The sequence below is a fragment of the Gigantopelta aegis genome, chromosome 5 (genome assembly GCF_016097555.1).
Source record: "Gigantopelta aegis isolate Gae_Host chromosome 5, Gae_host_genome, whole genome shotgun sequence".
In the NCBI taxonomy this organism is placed as follows: Eukaryota; Metazoa; Mollusca; class Gastropoda; order Neomphalida; family Peltospiridae; genus Gigantopelta; species Gigantopelta aegis.
The window spans coordinates 6,380,288-6,405,978 of NC_054703.1; the positions used below are offsets into that span (position 1 = coordinate 6,380,288).

Here is a 25,691-nt window from a genome sequence, read left to right on the forward strand (position 1 = left end):
TAATCTTCGTTTCTTCCAAACTGACAGATCATGGATTTAATGAGTTAAAAAAAAAAAAAAAATTAAAAACCCAAACTTATACTATTTCCGATTAGCAGCAAGTTGTCTGTTCTATGGACACACATACATGATAGTACATACCACAACCTTTGTTACATAAGTTGTAGAACACTGGCTGGAAGGTCAAATGATCCAATGAGTCCACCGACGGGGATCGATCTTTAATTGCGGATCAAGCTACGTTTTGTCCTCTATGGACCCCAATGTGATTGCTACAGCGTCTATGGTGGGTTTATCTGACGATGTGTTTCCGTGCAGCACAACGAAAAGACAATCCCAAAACAAATAACCCTCAGTCTACAAGAACAAGAGCGAAGAAAAAGGTCAAATTCCTTCCAAGCAAGACAATTTATCGCAGTCCCATATCTTCGTACTTGAATGGTCCGAACAACAGGCTGCAATACCTTTCTCGTGACGGTTTCCTTTGTGGTAATCAGATTGTTGTTCGGTACGTTTATTTTGTTTACTAGAGCAATTTTCTGCGTTTGAGGAGTTCAGGCGCAAAACCCAGTAAGTCGATCTGAGTTCGTTTGTTTTAAAATAAAGATTTTTACCTGATGGTAATTTTAATTCTCACTAATTCCACTTTTCCTGTCATGAAATGGCTATGGAGCAATGAACAAAACAATATTAATGTAAAAAATTAACCTTTATTAAAAAAAACTTGGTAATTACCAAAATGTGATTGATTTTTCTGCAAAACTAAGTAAGTCCACCTTCGGTTTCTTTGCAAAACTCAGTAAGTCCATTTCTGGAGACCAGTCTTATGGAAATGTTGCAGAATCAAAGAACAGACAATTAGAAACATCTTAAAAGTGAAGGTTGAATTAAACATTTACAAAAGAAGAACTTTACTTGTCCATGGATATACCAAAGTTTGGCAGTTGCTGGCCTATTGTTCCTAGCCTTCACAAAGCTTTAAAACTGACACTTATTTAAAACGATTGTGCCATCCCAGTGTAATAACAATGACAGTAACATACTCGCTCTAAAATTATAATTATGGAAAATAATGCCAGTTGGGTCATAACATACTCTATCCCCCATTGGAAGTCATCAAAAGATTACACGGAAGTTCAGTCAGTCATCTCGCCCCAATTTAAACACACATCCATCGATTTATTGAAATTGGGGTAGTGAGTGTTAAAGGGACATTCCCGAGTTTGCTGCATTGTAAGATGTTTCAGACTGATAAAATATTCCTACGATTAAACTTACATATTAAACATATTTTCTTGTTTAGAATATCAGTGTCTGTATATTCAATGTGTTTCTGGTCGTCATAATATTTGTAGGAAGCCCAAACTGGATTTTGTCTTCAAATAATTTCATACGTACGAAAAAATAGTTTTTAGGAAATAAAATGAAATGAAATATAACCTGGTACATATATTAGAACGATCAGAAACACGATTAATATACAGCCACTAATATTGTATGCAGAAAATGTAATTACAGTCGTTAAAAAGTCTCTGTTAGTCGATAATATCTTAAACATTGCTGCAAACTCGGGAGTGTCACTTTAAAGTAATTGTTCACAATATTGAACAAACTGGCACACCACATAATTCCTGGTCACATGTGCGCATGTTACACGGGGAATCAAACCTTCACCACTGTAGCGAGCTGTTTTGGCTATAGAACGGGCCGAACTTCGTGGCCGACGTCGTTTACGCTTTCCTGTTGGTGATAACATCACAGGTTCGTGAACTACATCATAAATTTCCATAACTAGCCTGGATAAATTGGCTAAAATCTGAAGGCATTATACGAATTCAGCGCGCAAAAAAGATTATCATGGGCGCGGCCATCTTATGCGTCATGTGATCTGATGCGCACATGTGATTGGCGGACTACAAACTACGTGGTTCTGCAGACAAACTCAGATTGCGTTTACGAGGTTCCGCAAAGAAACCGTATTCTAGCTTGGATTTAGAATGGGACTAACGGGCTTTTGAAGCAAAATATATTTGCTCATCGGGTACCAGCGACTGAGAAGGTTTGTCTCCAACGGTTGTCTCAGTTTTCATGGATGTGGCGTTTACGAGGTTTTGCGCCTGAACTCCTCGTTTTTCATTGACAAAGAATGCTCAAATCTATCTTCAGGTTCACGTTAGTCACTTTTTATATTTTCTACATTGCCTAGTTTTAGCCCATTCAGTTTATTCTTGGCAAATTCACAGTGTCATAATCTGACATTCGAAATAGAACACGGGTTTGGCCTCTCACTGTTGTGACATCCCGGTTCTACCTGTGAATTATCTCAGTTGGGTTATTGTTTCCTTTGCTATTTGTAATGCATTCTGGGGAATACCTTTTAGTAAAATATTAATATTTATATAAATCATAAATGCTTCACGTCAGTTGCTACAAATTGTTAAAAACGAATGCTGGTCAAGTCGCTCCAAGACCAATTCGCCCCAAAACCAATTCGCCTCCTACCAACTCGCACCCAAAATGTTACCAACTCGCTCCAGTGTTGAGATAAATCGCCCCTGGTCCAATTTCAACTTTAATGTCCGTAAATAATTGACAAACTTAAAAATGGACGTCTACACCTTAGTGTTCTTCCATTTATTAATATTACAGTGAAACTCCGCTATTACGACCTCTTATTAAAACTGGTTTTATATTAGGGAGATCGTAATATCGGGTAAACAATAAACTATTACAATTAACTATTTTAACGACGTTTGTGAGTTTGTACACAGTTTCCTCAAAGGAATGATCAGCTAAAGGTGCGGGACGTAGACTGGTCGTAAAACTCTCGCTTGATGTGCGATCTGTTTGGGATCGATCTCTGTCAGTGGCCCATAGGGTTATATCTCGTTCCAGCCAATGCACTACGACTTGTATGCCAAAGGCTGTGGTATGTGCTATCTGTCTGTGGAATGGTGCATATAAAAAATCCCTTGCTACTAATGGAAAAATGTAGCCGTTTTCCTAAGACTGATTGACATCCAATAGCCGATGATTAATAAATCAATGTGCTCTGGTGGTACCGTTAAACAAAACAAACTTTTGATTAGCCAAACCTTTTGGACTCCCGACGGGTGTGCATATTCACCGATATTTAATGCAAATCAACAAAACTATTGGTATATTTAATTAATAAGATGGTAAACATACCACAGCTATTACATATAACGGGCGCAGCCATTTTGTTCCATCCCCGTGGATCAGGTCCTCGTGTAAGCAGAATAATTGTTACGTAGCGCGTCAGGTATCTGTCTTAAAGATGAAGAAAAGAAACATAGCGACTTGTTCATGTTTGTAATGATGAAACAGACATGCGTCGCAAAGTTTTGTAATGATATACACCCTAGTAAGCCAACAACGGGGCACAATTTAAAAATGAATGGTCTAAAGAAAAAAAAAAAATATAAAGTAATTATTAGAGGGATTTAAAATATTTTAGAGCGCCAATTATATAAATAATATATACGTGATATGGGTATTTTTAAGATATTAGCAGGCGCGTAGTTTTCTAGCCGACAAAAACAAGTTAACAAGTGACCTTCACCAAGTGTCATTTCCGTTTTATAAGAAAAGGGAGAAGCTAATTGTAGGTTATGAACATTACCAACATATCACATTAGTCATCAGAGGAAACTGTTTCATTTGTTTATAAACAGTAGTGCTCCCCCCTAGATTTTATCAGGATACAGCTCGGTATTATATGGTATATTATTGCTATGCATGTACTACCTATTTGTTATTGAATTTTATCGATTGTAATCCGTTGCTATTTTTCATTCACCGCAATGTACACATTACATTATTTATTTATAAATGTTTATGTTGTATGTATGCCTAAAAAAAGGTCGTCTTTAAGACTATATGTCAAAATGACCAAAAGCTCGCCATCCATCAGCTCTAGCCTTTAACATGGGCGTTATTTGCTGAAGAAATGTCTGTAGGGGGGTGGGGGGTGGGAAACAGATGTCTTTGGTGCATTCTGGTCGTACGTATGGGATACAATACGTTACTGCTACTGTAATTTAGACTAAAATACACTGAAAACTACTGAATGTTAACATTTAACTGTGTTATAATTTCCACAGGTTTATGTGTAAAGTCGGTCTGAATAACAACTCGGAAAATGACGACTACACGCGCTTATGAAACTTTATTTCATACTACAGTTTGACGTTATTCAGTCATGTCATAAACTATTTCAACGACGTTAAGTTACGGGTGGGGTGGGTGTGATTTTAATATTCAACTATAGGGTGAGGACATTTTACTCAAATACTTGTATTGTTTTTGCTTGAATTTGACGTTTTGCTTCAGTAGTAGTGGGGCCCATGGATAGCAAGAGTTGATGTGAACAAAGCCGATAATTAACCGCTTTCCGGATATCGTCGCACCGAATAGTCCGAACAACATCTCATAATAGGTTTCCAGTGTACATTTCCTTTGTGGTGTCCTCGTTGTTGTTCGGTACGTTCACTTACTTTATTAGATTATTTTCCACGTTTTGTGTTTATAAACTGAAACAGATGCTCACATGTTTAGTTAGCTTGAAGCAAATGCCATCATAGCTTATGCATTTTGCTTATTTTTTATCGAAAAATAATTTCTTAATTTTCCAATGATATTAGTGCTACCCGGAAATGTCGGAGTAGAACAGTGATTCGGACTGATCGTTGCTAACAAGCAATCCATTCCGTCAGTTTGACATAGTTTATTGTTTTCATCGAGAAGGGAGTCTGATGGATAAGAAGATCAACTCGCCACAACACTGACTCGTATCATATTAACCCAACCCCACCCCCCCCCCCCCCCCCCCCCCAAAAAAAAAAAAAAAAAAAAAAAAAAGGTGAAGTGTTTTCGAGAACATGAGGCCGGGGAAAATTAGTGTTTTACTACTGGGCTACGGCCCGCGGAAAATCTAGTTAAAGGATTTAACAATCAACGAAGCCAGCTCTGCCTCACCCCTCACCCCACCACTCACCCCACCCCACACCCCGCCCAAATACAATTTATATATACAAAAGTGTGCTATAACTGTTTTTAATGTCTTATTATAACCCAGGTTATAATGATCAAGTGGGAAAGTACGATATTTTTTTTTTTTTTTTTGGGGGGGGCCCATACTCTGTGTGTGTTTGTGTGTGTGTGTGTGTGTGTGTGTGTGTGTGTGTGTGTGTGTGTGTGCCCACAATATATACGTACGTATGTATGTATGTATGTATTTATGTATGATTTTATAAAAGTTAATAATTTAAAATAAAAGTGATTGGGGTGCCATGAGCCCCGTACCCCACCTCGCTAATCGACTATTCATTGAATCACTATACTAGTGTCCAAACATGGAGGGTGGTTGAGGTTGAAGCAGCTTCCAGTCAACAAACATATTTGTAGATTTGTAGAAACTAGATACAAGTTAAATATAGTCTTCCAGACGGATTAGTTGATGATTAATTAAAAAAATAACAGTCAAAAATCAATACTTGCTAACTAAATATTAAAGAAAACACACACACACACAGAAACACAGAGAGAGAGAGAGAGAGAGAGAGAGAGAGAGAGAGAGAGAGAGAGAGAGAGAGAGAGAGAGTTGCTAGAGTTGAAGCAAAACAAGAATTTTCTTGGCATATTGCTCAAGTTCGATTATCTTTCATTTATCCATTTACTGCTTCACTTTCAGTACTACAACTTTCAATTTGAAGGCAGATCAATAAGTTGGCATCCCTTGTACTCTTTCTTCGCTGATTTTCAACTGTTTTTTCCCCAATTTTGAAGATTTTCTTCAGCAGTGTCCCCCCCCCCCCCCCCCCCGGCTGGTACGGTTATGCTATTTTATTATCATCATTTTAAAAATAATTGTATACAGGGAATTATTGTTTTAACACAATATATCAGCAGAGCAAGACAACATGAGTTGATGTGAACAGAGCCGATAATTAACCGCTGTCCGCATATCGTCGCACCGAATAGTCCGAACAACAGCTCAGAATAGGTTTCCGGTGTGCATTTCCTTTGTGGTGACCGGTAGGTTCACTTCCTTTATTAAATTATTTTCTACGTTTTGTGTTTATAAACTGAAACAAATGCTCACATATATAGTTAGGTTGAAGCAAATGACATCGTAGCTTATGCATTTTGCTTCCTTTTTTTTTTACCGAACAGGAATTACTTTATTTTCCAATAATATTAGATCGCTACCCGGAAATGTCGGAGTAGAATAGTTATTCGGACTGATCGTGACTAACAAGCAATTCATTCCGTCAGTTTGACATAGTTTATTGTTTTCATCTAGAGGGGAGTCAGATTTAATGTCTCATTATAGCCCAGGCTATAAAGATAAAGTGGGAAAGTATGATATTTGTGTGACCGTTTTTGTAGGGGGTGGTGGGTGGGCGGGCAACCCATACTATATGTGTGTGTGTGTGTGTGTGTGTGTGTGGACCCACACTATATATGTACGTATGTATCTATGTATGTATGTATGTACGTATGTATGTATGAATTTATAAAATTTAATAATTTAAAATAAAAATGATTAGGGTGCCATGACCCCCGTGCCCCACATGGCTACACAACTGTAATCATTGAATCACTGTACTAGTGTCCAAACATGGAGTGTGGTTTGGGTTGAAGCAGCTTTCAGTCAACAGACATATTTGTAGATGGACGATCGAGCACCTTAGATGTGAAGGACTGGAAACAGATCATGAACTAGATACAAGTTAAATATATTGAGAGAGAGAGAGAGAGAGAGAGAGAGAGAGAGAGAGAGAGAGAGAGAGAGAGAGAGAGAGAGAGAGAGTTGAAGCAAAAGATGAAGTTTCTTGGCATGTTGGTCAAGTCTTTGATTCTGTTTCATTTATCCATTTACTGGTTCTTTCAGTACTACAACTTTGAATTTGAAGACACATCGGCAAGTTTTCATTCCAGGCTGGTTTCAGAGAGGCTGGTGAAGAAAAAAGATGCTGTGAATCAGATCAAAACGTTAAAGCTCCTCTGTTTTAAAAAAAACACCTCAAATATGTCTAGTAGTCATGATATTTGTGCTGAACGTGAGGTCTCGTCAAAACATTGTGGAAAACATACTTGATCTGGAAGAACAAACATCAGCACATTCTTGTCTTTCCAATGTGTGTTTAAAGTATTTCTCTCACAAGTGTCACATGCAGCATATGAGGATCCACACTGGTGAACGACCATATCAGTGTGAGGTGTGCAGGAAGTGTTTTTGTGAGAAAAAATACTTGAAAAGGCACATGTTAATTCACACTGGAGTTAAGAAATTCAAATGTGAGGTGTGTACGAAATGTTTCTTACACAGTTTCCTCTTGAAAAGACACACGTTGATTCACACTGGTGTTAAGCGTTTCAGTTGTGAGGTGTGTACAAAATGTTTCTCACAAAATTTCCACTTGAAACAACATATGTTGGTTCACACTGGTGTTAAGAATTTCAAATGTGAGGTATGTGCAAAATGTTTCTTACACAGTTTCCTCTTGAAAAGACACACGTTAATTCACACTGGTGTTAAGCGTTTCAGTTGTGAGGTGTGTACAAAATGTTTCTCACAAAATTTTCACTTGAAACAACATATGTTGGTTCACACTGGTGTTAAGAATTTCAAATGTGAGGTATGTGCAAAATGTTTCTCACAAAATATCACCTTGAAACAACATATGTTGGTTCACACTGGTGTTAAGAATTTCAAATGTGAGGTATGTGCAAAATGTTTCTCACAAAATACCTACTTGAAACAACATATGTTGGTTCACACAGGTGTTAGGAATTTCAGATGTGAGATATGTGCAAAATGTGTCTCACACAATACCACGTTGAAAAAACATATGTTGGTTCACACTGGTGTTAAGAATTTCAGATGTCAGGTATGTGCAAAATGTTTCTCACAAAATATTGACCTGAAACGACATATTTTGGTTCACACAGGTGTTAAGAATTTCAAATGTGAGGTATGTGCAAAATGTTTTCCAATCAATAGCAGGTTGAAACAACACATGTTGGTTCACACAGGTGTTAAGAATTTCAAATGTGAGGTATGTGCAAAATGTTTTCCAATCAATAGCAGGTTGAAACAACACATGTTGGTTCACACAGGTGTTAAGAATTTCAAATGTGAGGTATGTGCCAAATGTTTTTCAAGCAAAGGGAACGTGAAACATCATATGTTTGTTCACACAGGGAATAAACCTTTCAAGTGTCACAGGTGCACAGAATGTTTCTTGTACGGTTATCAGCTGAAACGTCATCAGTTAATTCATGGCAATTAGAAACCTCTAACACAGACTGGTTTAACTTCAAACACCATTTTGAAGTGCCTAATGAGTTTCATATTAATTAGAGAGGTGTGTTGCTCAGTAGAAGTGTGATCGGCGATGGAATTAACACTCGTGATACCACTATGCCAGCCTACCCATAACTTTCACGAACATCATGAATAAGGACGAATGTATAATGGATGTATATGGTTCTTTGTTCGCTGTGGGTGTCAGGACTACACAAGCATGGCTCTGAACAGCTATACTACATTGGTTTTTTGGAAAATTCAACATGGCTGCTGCTTATAGATTGCGAGATGTGTCTACCAACGAGCTTAGACTACTGGTTATAAGATTTTCAAACGTGATGTATCTACCAACGATCTTAGACTGCTGGTTATAAGACTTTCAAATGTGATGTGTCTACCAACGATCTTAGACTGCTGGTTATAAGACTTTCAAATGTGATGTATCTACCAAAAGATTTTAGAAACAGTAACGTTTTGACATAGTACTAGTAGATGCTGGTTATGAAGTTTTGAAGTGTGATTGTTCAGACTATTTTAATGTCATTTTTATGCTGTTAATAAGATTTACAAATGTGAGCTGTGGATTTGTATACAAACTATTTTAGTATTAAATGTTGTCAAGCATATTTTTTGATGATATTGTAAGTTTCTAATCTGATCATAAACACTTTTTTTGTAAGCTCTGTGTTTATGAAAAGTATATATCAATAAATAACTGATTTAAATATTTTCACTTTTTGGTTTTCATTTCGAGATCAGTTTAGAAGGGTGAGCAATTTAAATAAATATTTCTTGTGAAGTAATAACAAACAGTCATGGTAAACGGTCGTGATGACATGTTTTGCTTCTCTATGCCGATTGCGCATCAGGCTACGTCTTGCTCACATACAGGATAGTACATACCACATACTTTGTTACATAAGTTGTAGAACATTGGCTGGAAAGTGAAATGATCCAGTGATCAAGCTACGTCTCTCCCCACGTGGACCCTTGTATGATTCCTACAGCGTCTATGGTTTGTTTATATGACGATGTGTACGTGCTGCATAAAAGAAAAAGTTGATCGAGATCCCGGCTGTGTTAATGACGTGATCGTCTTTTCATTTTTTGTCCAAAGCCACCCCGCCATAAAACAACAACAACAAAACAAACAAACAGAAACATTTTTTTTTTGTAACAAAACCACTAGAGCACATTGATTAATTAAGTATCGGCTATTGGATGTCAAACGTATGGTAATTTTGACACGTAGTCATGAGAGGAAACCCGCTACATTTTCCTAATGCAGCTAAGGATTTTTTATGTGCAATTTTCCACAGACAGGAAAGCACACAGGGGTCGAATTTGGAAGGGCACCAAGGCAAGTTGGAAGGGCGGCAAGTTGGAAGGGCACCAAGGCAAGTTGGAAGGGCACCAAACCAAGGCAAGTTGGAAGGACACCAAGGCAAGTTGGAAGGGCACCAAGACAAGTTGGAAGGGCACCAAGGCAAACGTTTTGTTCAGAAGATGGGTAAGAAGGAAACTTACTTTCTATTGAGTTTCACAGACAAAAATTACTTCACGTTATGGTCTTGGACTCTAGCCTATGCAATTTGTTGGATACCAATGCCTTTTAATAACAGTAGAAATGTGATTTACACCGTATCCCTTTCCCAGCTCTCCTCTTCCCCGCTCTCCCCTTCCCCCCCTTCCCCGGTTCCTACGGCGTTCTGTATAGACCTTTACAAGTCACTGTTCTTGTCGACACACGAAGTGACAGGTACAAAACGTGCTAAAATATGCATGATGATAAAGTTATTTACAGCAGTTATTAATATATTCTATGTTACTTACACATTATTATTCATAGTTTATAAATTTACGTTTGGATACCACTCTATTATATGTCGTGGTTAATATATTTATATCATATGCTTATAAACCACGGCGCGACATTTAGATATTTTCAAACACTTTACAACTGACAATAACATTCGTACGTTTCCGTTACTACTCGCTTAAGGAAAGGAACACGTCCCTTCTCTACGAATCGAATCAGAATATCTCGGCAGATCAAAGGAATAACGCCAAACGTAAATTCGACTCGTGTTCCGATCACAAACGCTTCATGTGTTGTTGACGTGTTTGAAAGTTTTATTGGTTATTTTGTTTGAGGATAAGAGTGGTATCCAAACGTAAATAAACAATGAATAATTATTTAAATATTGTGTAAGAAAGAAAGAAATGCTTTATTTAACGACGGGGGTGCTAGGGGTGCGTACGCACCCCCATAATCTGCCGAGGTCTGTCCGTGGATGTGTAAAAAACATTGATGTAAACAAACATTTCAAATTTACTTCCCAGAATGCAGGAAAATGCATCTCCTGCATTCTAGCTTAAAAAAAAATTCGGTGGGCATGCCTCCGGACACCCCCCACCCCCCACCCCCAGCATCGATTACGCACCCCCACCCCCCATAAATTTCTGCGTACGGGCCTGGGCCCCGTTTTACGAAGCGATCTTAGCGCTACTATCGCCTTAAGTGCCTAAGGTAGCGACCGTAACTTTTTCCTACAATCGACAGTCCGTTTTACTAAACGACCTTAGCTTACAATCACCTTAAGTTACTATTAATACTTACAATAGGTCTGCACCTATTGTAAGCTCTAAGGTCGCGATCTTAAATTAACGTTAAGGAAGGAAAAAAGACGAATGGAACGTGTACACAATAAATATAACATATCTTACCGTAATTTCACTTCAGATCCACATTTCGTAAATAGTAGGCCCTACAACTTTTTTAATTCCAGGATTTTTTTTCTTCTAAAAAACACGTGCATTAGTAATGTTAAAACAAAACAATTTCAATAGAAATTTTGCATTGGGATTTTCCAAGTGTTATTTATTGTGTATGAAAAAGGAAACGTCATACACCGAGTTTATTGTTAAATTATAAGAAGATGGAAAGTGACGTCATTGAAATATTGACGTCATTTAAATTCAAAATTAGCTATATTATTACAATGCTACGCCACATTAAAATAAAAACTAGTCTACTAACCTTGACCCCTGTCAAAATAATTCCGAGACCAGACAACGCAGTTTACTTTCGGTATGTTTTTATTTTTCATAATTTTAAACACAATATTAAGCTTAAGTTTTAAAATGATGAAATATATAAAAAGTAAATTTTGTCAAATATATGATATAAAAAAAATACCGTTGGATATGTTATATTTATTGTGTATGAAGCCGAAACAAGGGTGCGAAGAACTACAAGTTATTTATTTCTGAGCCGACTGTTTTCTAAATTGGACACAAAAATAGTAAAACAAAAATATTATTTCCAAAACGCTTTTACTTTTCTTCGTACGTAAAGCAAAACTGAAATTATTTACAAACATTTTTGTAGGAGGATGGGATGGATTATAAAATTTTAACCTTAGTTAAGATTGCTACTGTAGTAAGTTTGGGTTTACAATCGCACTAAGGTTGCTTCGTCGAACGGTTGTAAATGTTAAGGTCGGTAGCGTAACATCAACCTTAAATCATTAAGTTCGATAGTAGCTAAGATCGCTTCGTAAAACGGGGCCCAGTACAACAATGCTATGGGACAAGGAAGGATACATATACAACACTGACTGTATGGGAAGGGCACGGCGGCAACCCAGGTAGGCACCACGGCATTTTTCTTGCCGTCCACGCTATACGATTTTTGGGGTATAACGGCAACTAAGCAGAGCAAACACGGCTATTGCCTCGGTGCCGTGCTGAAATTCGAACCCTGCAGCATTTACCACGGTATTTAACCAGTTGTGGTGCACTGATTAAATAAGAATTGTTCGTAACTTGTTTGCTAATTAAACGATGTATATCATTCACAAATTGTATAAAATCGATAAATTCGCAAACAAATTACAAACAATTCTTAAAATTACAAACAGCACAACTTATTTAGTTAAGACTGGACATAATTAATCAATCACTTTCTAACGTTCTTCTCATTATCTAGGCCTACTTTACACAATTTGACGTCCCATTTGACGTAATGACGTTATTTTCTGAGGTGTTTAGTTTAAAATCCTTCACTACGCTACGCAACTTTATGCAGTTTCTGAAAGTTGTACATCATAAATTCATTAAAAACCAAAAATCCCAATGACAAATCGATTTTATATAATTACAAAGACAGGAGCTTGTGCAGATGGTGGCTTACGACAGTCGAACCCTCCGCTTGGTCAAGCAAATGTTCTCTTTGTTTCAATACTTTTACCGGGAAAGCATGTCTTAACCCCTCATAAATTTAGGTAGCCACAGTTTAGTCCCCCCCCCCCCCCCCCTCTTCTAAAATGTATGCACAAACGCCTGAACACACCATATTTAGTCCAAAAAAAAAAATACATAAATCATTTATCGAAGTTTTTGTTCGACATCGTCCAATCAGAATTGAGGAAATCGTTTAAACGCGGAAATTTTGTAATTATACAAAAGCAAACAAGAAAAACAACAAACAGAAACAAATAAAAATACACAACCAAAATATGCCCACTCCTCCCTCTGGAGTCTACAACAAGAAGAATAGAGAAGTAAAGAACAAATTCTTCCAACAGACAGATTTAATTGCAGTCCGTATATCGGCAAACTTTAATAGTCCGAATGACAGGCCACAATACCTTACTCGAGAAAGTTTCCTTTGTGGTAACGCAATTGTTAGTCGATAAGTTTATTTGGTGTATTATAGCAACTTTCTACGTTTTCTATTTACAAATTAGGAAAAAAAGCTCAAATCTATCTTCACGCTAACGTGAGTCACATTTTATCTTTTACACATTGCCTATGTTTTTTTGCCCACAAACATTCAGTTTATTCTCGGCAAGTTCACAGTGTCAATATCTGACAGTCGAAACAGAACACGAGCTCGGACTCATTGTTGTGACATTCTGGTTCGTTCAGTGAAATTAATTAATATTTTACATAACTAAGAAGCATGTCTTGAACTAAATATCATTTAAATATGAGAAACGTTCGTTATGTCACAGGTACTATTGTATAAAAATATATGAATAACAAATGCTTCACGCAAATTATTACAAATTGTTGAAAAGAAGTATTTTACGTTAGTATCGTATTTTACGTTAGTATCCGCCGATTTTTTGTCGACAACTGATTTAATACAAGTCCGTATATCGTCGTTCTTGAACAGTCCGAAGAGCATGCCAGAATAACTTCCTCGTGACCGTTTCCTTTGTGGTAACCAGATTGTTGTTCAGTACGTTTATTTCGTTTATTAGAGCAACTTTCTACATTTTCCATTTACAAATTACAAACAAAGCTCAAATCTATCTTCACTTTAATGTAAGTCACATTTTATATTTTACACATTGCCTATTTTTTGCCATCAAACATTGAGTTTATTCTCGGTAAATTCAATATCTGACACTCGAAATAGAACACGGGTTCGGACTCTAATTGTTTTGACATTCAGATTCGTTCAGTTAAATAAATAAATATTTTACATTATTAACAAACATGTCTTGAACTAAATATAATTTAAACAAGAGTTCATTATATAGCCAATTGTATTATTGTAAAAAATATATAAATAATGAATGTTTTGCGCAAATTATTACTGTGTTGAAAAGAACACAAGTATTATACATCAATATCCAATGATTTTTGTGCCAGGTTGGTACCGGCCTCGGTGGTGTAGTGGTTAATTATTACAGTGTTGAAAAGAACACAAGTATTATACATCAATATCCACAGATTTCTGTGCCAGGTAGGCACGGGTCTCGGTGGTGTGGTTAATTATTACAGTGTTGAAAAGAACACAAGTATTATACATCAATATCCAATGATTTTTGTGCCAGGTAGGTACCGGCCTCGGTGGTGTAGTGGTTAATTATTACAGTGTTGAAAAGAACACAAGTATTATACATCAATATCCACTGATTTTTGTGCCAGGTAGGCACGGGCCTCGGTGGTGTAGTGGTTAAGCCATTGTTGTGCCAGGTAGGCACGGGCCTCGGTGGTGTAGTGGTTAAGCCATTTTTGTGCCAGGTAGGCACGGGCCTCGGTGGTGTAGTGGTTAAGCTATTTTTGTGCCAGGTAGGCACGGGCCTCGGTGATGCAGTGGTAAATGTAAAACCAATTTTCCAAATGTGACCACTTTGAGTTAGTGCTAATGTTTCTCTGATGGTACATTCCGCCTACAGGTTATTCGTCCACGTACGTTTTCTCCATGTACGTATTTTCCTCGTACATTTTCCAATAACCCAGTGTCCTTGAGTGAAGAGAATTATGTGGATTTTTTAAATATATATATATTTTTTTTTTTTTTTTTTTTTTTTGTGGGGTGGGGGTGGGAGCAACTTTCCTCCCATTGCCCATCGTTAGTTACTCTATATACAAATGTAAAACCACTTTTTCAAATGCAACCACTGTGAGTTAGTGCTAATGTTTCTCTGATGGTACATCCCACCTATAGACTATTTATCCATTTATGTGTTTCCACACGTATGGTTCCACGTACGTTTTTTCCTCGTACATTTTTCAATAACCCAGTGTATTTGAGTCTGAACAGCTCGAGTGGCAAAGGTTCAAAACTACAGAAGGAGTAGTTGATAATGCATCATTCATGTTCCCACGTTTGCAGCTGAAAACGATCTAGACATTTTTCAAATAAACCGGCATATAAATAATTAATGTTTTGCATAATCCATGGAATTATAAGATAACATATATCTTAGAACTATGGGCAATGGGAGCGAGATTTGTACTGGGGTTTTGGGATTTGTTTCTAGATTGACCTCGCATCAGGTAGGCACTTTACCGCTGGTCTATGTCCGGGTCAGGTCCCGCGTGTTATAGTCTCTTGATATTTTTTTGTTTTTTCTATTTCATAAAAAAAAATATAATACGCCTACAGCTGAGTCGTCCACGTACGTTTTCTCCACATAAGTTTTTCCCTCGTACATTTCCCAATAACCCAGTGTCTTTGAGTCTGAACAGCTCGAGTGGCAATGGTTCAAAACTACAGAAGTAGTTGATAATTCATCGTTCATGTTCCCACGTTTGCAGCTGACAACGATGCAGACAATATTCAAATAAACCAGCATATGAATAATTAATGTTTTAAATAATCCATGGAATTATGGGCAGTGGGAGTGAGATTTGCAGTAGGGTTTTGGGATTGATTCTAGATTGACCACGCATCAGATGCACGCTGTACCAATCCTTTCTATAACAGGGAATGAAAGTATTAACAGGAAACGGAAAGCCTATAGACTTGTAACAAGTTGATTTCTTTTAATTGATTTAAAAAAAATTTAAAAAAATTGCATGTTGTTCAAGTCATAGATTCTGTTTCTTTGATATGTAATAGAAGTCTCCAAAATAGTACACGGACTGGGACTGTCTTTGATATGTAGTAGTAATCTCCAAAGTAGTACATGGGCTGGGACTGTCTTTGATATGTAATAATAATCTGCGAAATAGTACAAAATAGTACACAGGCTGGGACTGTCTTTGATATGTAATATTATTCTACAAAATAGTACACAGCCTGGCACTGTCTTTGATATATAATAGTATTCTCCAAAATGGAATGGTACAGTCTGGTACTGTCTTTCATACTTCTGTTTGTCACTGAAACTCGATCATTTCACGTTATTTTTTATTCTGGGGATGGACACGGTTTTTGTAAAATATAAACTTCTATACAATTCACAAACACAATCCTTTACTTACGAAAATATCAGGTAAGTGATAAATCTCTCTCCTGATAAGCTACTGGCAAGTGATTTGCATTCCATACCACAATTCGTGAGTAACCTTGCACATGTCATCTTCACAAACAGAAGTTTTAAAACATTGGATAATCACTGAATCAGGCTGGCTGGGATTAAGGCAACAACCAGGTGGCGACGCACTGTTTCCACATTTATAGGTGGACGATAAAAGTCGCTGCTGAGATAAAAGTAAGGTGAACTTGTCCTCAAGTGCGATAGCACAAATTAGATCTTCCACATATATTAGTTGATGATTAGTTCAAAACAAAACGAAAATCCCCCCCCCCCCCCCCCCCCCCCCAATGTTTTCCTACTATATAAGGGAATGAAAAATATTAACAGAAAACAGAGAGCCTATAGAGTTCTAACAAGTCAAACGTTTTTTGCATATAATTGTAACAAGTTAAAAGATCAAGTCATAAATTCTGTAACATTTATCCATTTCTGGTTCTGTTTCAGTACATCTCTTAATCCTGCAACTTTGAAGATACATCAGTAAAAGGCTGCTTTCAAAGAAGCAATATTTTGTGGATCAGATCAAAACGTTGAAGGTTCTCTGTCTTAAGAGAAATATGTCTAGCAGTGATGATAGATTTGTCGAACGTGAGGTCTCGTCAAAACATTGTGAAAGCAACCCTCATCTGGCAGAAGAAACTAAACCACATTCTTGCGAGAAGCCTTTCCAGTGTGGGATGTGCTTGAAGTGTTTCTCTTACAAGAGTAAGATTAAGCACCATATGAGGATCCACACTGGTGAACGACCATATCAGTGTGGGGTGTGCAGAAAGTGTTTTCTTGAGAAAAGATACGTGAAAAAGCATATATTAATTCACAATGGAGTTAAGAATTTCAAATGTGATTTGTGTTCAAAATCTTTCCATAATTCCCTCTTGAAAGTACATATGCTCGTTCATACTGGTGTTATGCCTTTCAAGTGTGAAATGTGTGCAAAGCGTTTTTCGCTAAATGCCAACTTGAAACAACATATGTTGGTTCACACTGGTGTTAAGGCTTTCAAGTGCAAGGTATGTGCCAAATGTTTCTCACGAAATACCCATTTGAAACAACATATGTTGGTTCACACTGGTGTTAAGAATTTCAGATGTGAGGTATGTACAAAATGTTTCTCAAAAAACCCCGACTTGAAACGACACATGTTGGTTCACGCTGGTGTTAAGAATTTCAAATGTGAGGTATGTGCAAAACGTTTCTCACGAAATACCAACTTGAAACGACACATGATGGTTCACACTGGTGTTAAGGATTTCAAATGAGAGGTATGTGCAAAAGGTTCCTCAAGCAATCTGAAATTGAAAGAACATATGAACATTCACAATATCGATGTGAAACAACATATTTTGGTTCACACTATTGTTAAGAGTTGAATGTATTTGCTAAATGTTTCTCATACAATGACAGCTTGAATCATCATATGTTTGTTCACACAGGTAATACACAGTTCAAGTGTGATGCGTGCATAAAGTGTTTCTCTCATGGTTATCAGCAAAAATATCATTCATGCAAATGAGAAACTTTTAACACGTTTAAAATGCACAAACTGATTTAACATACAACACCATCTTGAAGTACCTCCTGTCTGTTCAAATTAAATAGAGAGGTGTGTAGCTCAGTAGTAGTGTGATGGGTCATGTGATCAACACTCGTCAAACTGATTTAACATCAACACCATCTTGAAGTGCCTCCTGTCTGTTCTTATTAAATAGAGAGGTGTGTAGCTCAGTAGTACTGTGATTGGTCATGGGATCAACACTCGTCAAACTGATTTAACATACAAAACCACCTTGAATAGCCTCCTGTCTGTTCATATTAATTAGAGAGGTGTGTAGCTCAGTAGAAGTGTGATGGGTCATGGGACAACACTCATCAGACTGATTTAACATACAACACCATCTTGAAGTGCCTCCTGTCTGTTCTTATTAAATAGAGAGGTGTGTAGCTCAGTAGTAGTGTGATTGGTCATGGGATCAACACTCGTCAAAATTATTTAACATACAACACCATCTTGAAGTGCCTCCTGTCTGTTCTTATTAAATAGAGAGGTGTGTAGCTCAGTAGTAGTGTGATTGGTCATGGGATCAACACTCGTCAAAATGATTTAACATACAACACCATCTTGAAGTGCCTCCTGTCTGTTCTTATTAAATAGAGAGGTGTGTAGCTCAGTAGTAGTGTAATGGGTCATGGGATCAACACTCATCAAACTGATTTAACATACAACACCATCTTGAAGTGCCTCCTGTCTGTTCTTATTAAATAGAGCGGTGTGTAGCTCAGTAGTAGTATGATGGGTCATGGGATCAACACTCGTCAAACTGATTTAACATACAACACCATCTTGAAGTGCCTCCTGTCTGTTCATATTAAATAGAGAGGTGTGTAGCTCAGTAGTAGTGTGATCGGTCATGGGATCAGCCTCCTGTCTGTTCTTATTAAATAGAGAGGTGTGTAGCTCAGTAGTAGTGTGATCGGTCATGGGATCAGCCTCCTGTCTGTTCTTATTAAATAGAGAGGTGTGTAGCTCAGTAGTAGTGTGATCGGTCATGGGATCAACACTCGTCAGACTGATTTAACATACAACACCATCTTGAAGTGCCTCCTGTCTGTTCATATTAATTAGAGAGGTGTGTAGCTCAGTAGCAGTGTGATGGGTCATGGGATCAACTCTCGTCAGACCTATTTCAGGTTTTACCACTCACTAGGCCAGCTTTTCTGTAACTGTCAATAATATCATTAGTAACGACGAAGGCAAAATGGTTGAATATGGACCTTTATTCGGTGTGGGTCTTAAGGAAACATAGCGAGGTGTGTCGCTTAACAGACGTGTGAGGCTCATGGGATCGATACTCGTTATAAGACCTATTTTAGGATTTATCACTCACACTAGGTCAGCCTTCCCGTAATTTACACAAACATCGTGAATAAGAACGAAGATAAAATGGTTGAATATGATTCTTATTCACTGTGGGTGCTATGGCTTTGAACGGCCAAACTACATTGGTTGTCTGGAAAATTCAACATGGCTTCTGCTCATGTGTTTGTTGGTGTGTGTATGATTGTGCCTCTGTATGGGACTTGTGTTACATATATATATATATACATATATACATACATATGTACATACATACATACATACATACATATGTGATGCCTGCAAAATATTTAGTCACAGTATCAGCTAATTGTTATTTGATATTGATAACATTTTCAAATGTGACGTGTCTTCAAAATGCGAGCTTAAACACATTGTTGGTGGTTATAAGATTGTCAAATGTAATGTGTCTATAAAATGTCATACATTTGGTGCGAGCTAAAACATAGTTAATGTTGGCTATAACAGTGTAAGATTTTAAAGTGTGATGTGTCTGCAAAGGAGTTTAGTCACAGTACAAGTTTAGATATAGTCCTAGTTTATGCTGTTCATAAAAATTTCAAATGTGATGTATCTAACGAATGAGTTTAGACACAGTATAAGTACTTTCAAGATATTGTAAGTTTATATTCTTATCATAAAAACTTTTCTTTAGGCTCTGTTTTAAATGTTTTCACTTTTTGTGTTTTATTTCGAGACCAAATGTTTCTTGTGAAATAATAATAAACATTCCAAGTCATGGGAAATGGTCTTGTTATTATTAGCTTCGAAGCTATGACGTTCCTCGGTGGAGTTTTTCTAATACCATACCTATTTGTGCGTCGTCTTTTATCCATCCATCATCTTCCTTTGGAGTATAGGATTTTTCCAAAACTTGATTAACTCCCCTTGCCGCCAGCTGGTGCTCTGTGTATACATTTATTTATTTATTTTTATTTTTATTTTTTTATTATTGTGTATACAGCCATTTCATTTTGAGACACAAACTATGGCACTCTCTGGGAACACACTGTTTAGCGATTGGCGAGTAATAACAACAAAAGGGGGCGGGACGTAGGTCAGTGGTAAAATGCTCTTGTGATCAGTCTGGGTTCGATCCCCGTCGATGGACCTAGTCCTGTTAGATCTAAGGGTATCTCAGTTGCTCAATACTAGAAACAGACTTAATTTAGATCTCTGTACATCGGTAATATTCGAGCTACCTGATAAAAAACCAAAATAACATATTACTCCTTTCAATAATGTTCTGGTTTAATACATCTTTAAAGCTTGTGTTTCTTCCTTTAGTGTGTATTAGTGATTAATATGTGAATTTTTGTTTTTTTAAACCCAGGAAGCTCGAAAATGATCCATGATCCAAAATATGATGTCAAAGATAGGATTATTCTTGTATTAGAATGGAAATCTTTGACTTGTTTGGTAGGAAAAGATTACGCAGTACTGATATAGTTTGGTCTCTGCCAGTTAGAGGTGGTAACTGTCCAAATGTCCCTCTAGCTATCTTACCGCCACAATACTCTGGCTAACAAACTCTTCTGTCTCTCTCTGTGTGTGTGTGTGTGTGTGTGTGTGTGTGTGTGTGTTATGTAATATCTTACATCGTCAGTATGTGATATTTTTCAGATCACATACTTTAAGAATTTGATAACTTTACAAATTAAAGTCTGAACCAAAATGTTAACAACTACGATAAATTGCTCTCCTACTTTTAGAAATCTTGAGAAAACGATTACAATGAGACAGATTCCTCATTCTAGATAATAACCATGTCAGTTATATCGACTTCGCTGAGATCGCATAGGGCAAAAAGCATGTAATTTTGTCCCGGCTGCCAATTTCACCTTTTATGGAATATTCTGCAATAACATGTTATGATATAAAAACAAATGTGATGACGTCATTCATTTTTAGTAGTATTTGTTTAAAGATGCCACTAGAGATCGTTGATTTTATATTATTTATGTCATACTTTGTAGGCTTTCACCCCTCTTGAAGAGTATTGCATAAAAAAAGCAAAATGGCAGATTGCAGAAAACTGTATGTATTTTGCCCTATGCTATTTCAGCGAAGTCGATACTGGCGACATCGTTACAGTCTCATATGTGGAATCTGTGTCACTGTAATGGGTTTTTCACAACTTGTGCCTGGAGAAAATTTTGGGGAAATTTAACAGTATTTAAAGGTAGGAGAGTCATTTATTACTAGGGTGACACTCCATAATTGACGTATGCATTCAAATAAAAACATTTCAATAGCAATTTTACACAGAAAGCTGTCCAGCGTTCAGTAAGGACATCCAAAATGACGTCATTCGAATTTGACGTCATTTCCATTAAACAATTCATCAATTCCCTTCAAAAATACTCTGCCCCACATATTTTTACGTCAGTTGAATATCTTGTAAAGAAGCCTGTACAGTTTACAAAGATACGTTGTATTAAGCTTGAGATTTAGTGCAGCAGGTTGGTGAAAATTATAGAAGAATTGTGCCTTTGATGATAAAAGCATGAAACTTGGCATGAAGTAAGACCATACCAAAATAGTTATTTCTAGATATAGGGACATTACAGATTGTTCCTGTGGTCGCCATGGCGGCCATTTAAAACAAAAAGACTATTTAACAGAATTATCCAATTTTATACATCCAATAGCCTATCAGTGTCCTCTAGTGGTGTTGTTAAACGCAAAACCTAACTTTTCTTACAGTTGTTCCATGCATACATATTAAATCCTGATTAGGTGCCAATAATTACCCTGGATCAAACTGTATGCCATCGTTAAACGATTCCATGGGACATGGCCAGCAAGTCACAGTGAAGACAAATTTATAGTGTTCTTTGGTGCTTTTCAAATTGATATGACAGCCCTTAATGTGGTAGGAGATCTACTTGGTGGCAGTGGTTGGACAGAGACCTTTGTACAGGTTGGAGCTGCCTCCGCAGTTATAGCAGATTATTTCTTAAAAGCTAGAAATGTAACACACACTCGTAAAGCTCAGCAAGTCACAGCTTGTAGCCTGCACATACTCTTGCAAAAGGCATATACATGGTGCAGCAGCAGACTTGTAGAAAAAAAGAAATGTTTTATTTAACGACGCACTCCACATTTTAATTACGGTTATATGGCGTCAGACATATGGTTAAGGACCACACAGATATTGAGAGGAAACCCGCTGTAGCCACTTCATGGGCTACTCTTTCCGATTAGCAGCAAGGGATCTTTTATATGCACCATCCCACAGACAGGATAGCACATACCACGGTCTTTGATATACCAGTCGTGGTGCACTGGCTGTGACGAGAAATAGCCCAATAGGCCCACCGACGGGGATCGATCCCAGACGGACCGCGCATCGAGCGAGCGCTGTACCACTGAGCTACGTCCCGCCCCCAGACTTGTAGAAGAGAAGCGTCTGATGTATCCGAGCTGAAGCAAGTCCCCAGTTTTAGTTTTGGTTCATGGTTCTTCAGCTGGAAGTGAAAGTGTTGATGTTTATCCGAGCAAACTAGGTGACAAAATTCCTTTTGTACATTAATACCCTGAGTAATATTGTCCCATTCTTCTTTGCCATAGATCACGCAAATTATACCAGCAACCGAACGAGCAGAAGACACCAAATGGATTCCAGTCCATTTGAGAGATTTGGTGACACTTAAAGAATGCCATCTCCTTGTATATGCTGAACTTCTAGAAGGGAGATTCACAGTCAAGAAGACGTTTCACTGCTACTGCCATTGACCAGACCCAACATAATGCTGCTGTGAAAGGTAATAGTGGAGCTATAAATCTGACAGAGAATCCGACAGCTCTTATGCGCTGGATGGTATTTGGACCACATATGGCTCGACTAATAGTTTGAATCATCCATGGAGATGAGTTAGAAGGCAGTAAAACACCGAAATCATTTCTTCGAGATGTCACGTTGCTGACAAATACCATAGAAGGGATCAATTTTGTGAAAGCAGTGATGATCTACTGATACTAGACAGCCGAGACATTGCAGGCCGTGCTATTGTTTATACCATGTGCATACTTGAGACGTTGGGACAGTATCAGTATGGGATATTTGAGAAAGAATAGCTTGTTTTAGAGACAACGTGCATCCAAGAACAAATCAAGAATTTCTGTCCCTCTTTAAACATCCTCCAGTTCGAAATAAATCCAAAGTACAACAGTAAATGTCTGCTCTGTTTGCCAGACTTTACGTTGCTTGTGAGGCACTGATTGGCAACCTGGATGTGTTGTTTTAGCTTGAGAATCAAGCCTGGTCACCATCACTGTATGACCTTGTGGACTGCCTAGAGGAGCTTGTTACATCAAATTGCTGTTTTTAACAGACTTCCTGTTGAGGTAAGCATCTTTGATGGTGAAGCTGTAAATAGCATGATGAAACCTGGGACAACCAGGAATTTCTCTGAATATGCAAGTGAGATCTTCCACACATGTCTTGCATCACAACTACAACATGCTATAAGGAATGGTGTCGTCTGGGATGTTTACAACCCAACTAGTCTGAAGTCAAGCAATTAGAATGAAAAGAAAAGGCACGTGGATCCATTGAGTAAAATTCCCTGAACTTGGCATGAATTCCTAAGGCTTGACTAAAACAAGACTGAACTGTTTTCCTTCCTTGCCAACAAATCGGTTATGTTGGAAACGGAGTGTCAGGTCATTTGCACACAGGGATAATTTTATTTTAATATGGCGAAATTATGCTTATGTAATAATTGATACTGTTTGAAAATATCTCAGTTTCTACTATTTTTGAAGTTGTATAGATAATTTGGTGAAACGTCCTGCACAGTCAGCTCTAGCCCTTGCATACATCTTCAAAATGTCCTACGCAAACAGCCAAGAGATGTCACCAGTATAGCCTGATGCACCCAAGAGGAGGAAGACACGAATATTGCTTCATGTAGCTGATGCTGTCAATGAAGAACACACTGATGTCTTGACCATAACAACTGTTCAATGTCCCTGAAATCTGGGTGGCTTTTGGTACTGCAAAGTTTCGATACCTGGCTGTCCATGAGATGTCTCATGCCTTGGGTTCAGACAGATGCCTTTCATTACCCATGTTCCATGCCTTTACTCTTTTCGTTCGGTGGTAGGGGCAAGAAAGCAAGTTGGGCCATCTGGAAAGTAGCAAATGAAGTCACACTAGTGTTGTGTGCCTTAACAAAACCACCAGGTGCACCAGCAGCCTACACCATATTAATGAGACACGTAAAGTGCTTTTCAACCCTCCCAAAAACCCATGAATGACTGCACAAGTATGTATGGGGAGAACAAAAATAACGTCGTTTGCCTTATATTCTGGAACTGCCCCTGAAATTTGTATAAAACATCACCTCTACATCATGTACAATGGGCATATCTATAAATCAATGTAATTAGTTCTAAAAACAACACAAAATATAGTAAATTCAGACACTCACATTGTATCTTGTGGTAATCATGGCAGCCATTTTTCAAAATGGCCACCATAGCTCCCAGAGAACAAATCTGCAATGTTTTTATATCGAATTTTTGTCTCTATGGTAACCGTATGCCCTACTATCATGCAAAGTTGCATGCTTTTATCATATTAAAGGTACAATTTTATCATATATCCGCTGGACTAGTTATATCATAAAGAGATTATTACCCTCGCGTGTTTCGTTATCGTCAATATCATATATTTGGAATAACAATAATGTATAATACAATTTTTTTTCCTAATATATGATATTGTCGATACCAAAAAACGCTCTGGTAATAATCTCTCTCTCTCTCTCTCCGCAGTCCGTAGATCTTCGTTCTTGAGTAGTCCGAATTACAGTTCCACGTCACCGTTTCCTTTGTAGTCTCCTGATTGGTGTTCGCCGATTCCCGAATGATTTTCTTTGTTCCCACCCTGATGAACATAACAGACAATACTTAATTGCTGTGCTAATATTCACTGTACTCTCTATTTTGTGCTCAATGCTGCTTAAGCGGAACTCTGTGCTTCTTAAAAAATTTAAAAAAAAAAACCACCCCACAAAACAAACAACTAAGAATCCCCCCAAAACACACACACACACACACACATACATACACACGCACACATACATATATACATACATACGCACACATACAGACACACACACATACATACACACACACATACACACACACATACATACATACATTTTATTTTTTTTTTTTTTTAGCAAGGGATCGTTTATATGCCCACAGACAGGATATCATATGCCATGGTCTTTTATATACCAACCGATGGGGATCGATCCTAGACTGACCGCGCATTTAAAACCCCCCACCTTTTTAGGTCTAAGTAATGAATAAAAATAACATATAGTCTTGAAAAATGTTACGTAAAGAGGGCCGTAGCTAGGCTTTTTTGTTGGGAGGGTGGGGTGGGGGGTGGGGGTGCAACTGAGTAGTTGATAGTCTAAAATTTCTTAAACAGTTAAAAAAATAATTTTCTTTAAGTTTCTATAATGCTTTCCGGATTTTTTCGGGGGGGGGGCACCTGCCCCCTTGCCCCCCTGCTAGCTACGGCCCTGGTAAATCGGACACAGTACCCTCTTCCTCTACCCCTAGAGCGTTACGTAATTAGTAACACCCTCTTACATGTAACCCGTATGCCAACAGCTGGCCACTGTCAACATTTCAAGGCAAATCCTCCACCCAATGACCCCTGGAAAGGCGTTGT

The 25,691-nt window shown here is 37.7% G+C and overlaps 2 protein-coding genes across 7 annotated transcripts; both read left to right on the forward strand.

Annotated features, from left to right (window-relative positions):
• The first annotated feature begins 4,456 nt into the window (after positions 1-4,456).
• On the forward strand, positions 4,457-9,064 carry LOC121373287 (zinc finger protein 83-like). Of its 4 annotated transcripts, none has more exons than XM_041499819.1 (3): positions 4,457-4,503; positions 6,917-8,084; positions 8,169-9,064. In XM_041499819.1, exons 2-3 carry the CDS (start codon positions 7,068-7,070, stop codon positions 8,316-8,318), a joined length of 1,167 nt encoding a protein of 388 aa, XP_041355753.1. In that variant the 5' UTR covers positions 4,457-4,503; positions 6,917-7,067; the 3' UTR covers positions 8,319-9,064. The 4 variants fall into 4 exon arrangements, with proteins under 4 accessions (XP_041355753.1, XP_041355752.1, XP_041355750.1 ...); XM_041499818.1 differs by having other exon boundaries at positions 6,917-7,977; positions 8,062-9,064; XM_041499816.1 differs by having other exon boundaries at positions 6,917-9,064.
• Positions 9,065-9,659: 595 nt separating this feature from the next.
• Positions 9,660-19,721, forward strand: LOC121373362 (gastrula zinc finger protein XlCGF71.1-like). 3 transcript variants are annotated; one of them, XR_005958069.1, is made up of 3 exons: positions 9,660-9,845; positions 16,564-18,497; positions 18,567-19,721. XR_005958069.1 is itself a non-coding variant. In XM_041499959.1 (2 exons), the coding sequence occupies exon 2, from the start codon at positions 16,677-16,679 to the stop codon at positions 17,376-17,378; it is 702 nt and encodes a 233-aa protein (XP_041355893.1). In that variant the 5' UTR covers positions 9,660-9,845; positions 16,564-16,676; the 3' UTR covers positions 17,379-19,721. The 3 variants fall into 3 exon arrangements, 2 of the variants coding, with proteins under 2 accessions (XP_041355893.1, XP_041355894.1); XM_041499959.1 differs by having other exon boundaries at positions 16,564-19,721; XM_041499960.1 differs by lacking the exon at positions 9,660-9,845 and adding an exon at positions 13,558-13,669 and having other exon boundaries at positions 16,564-19,721.
• The last annotated feature ends 5,970 nt before the right edge of the window (positions 19,722-25,691 follow it).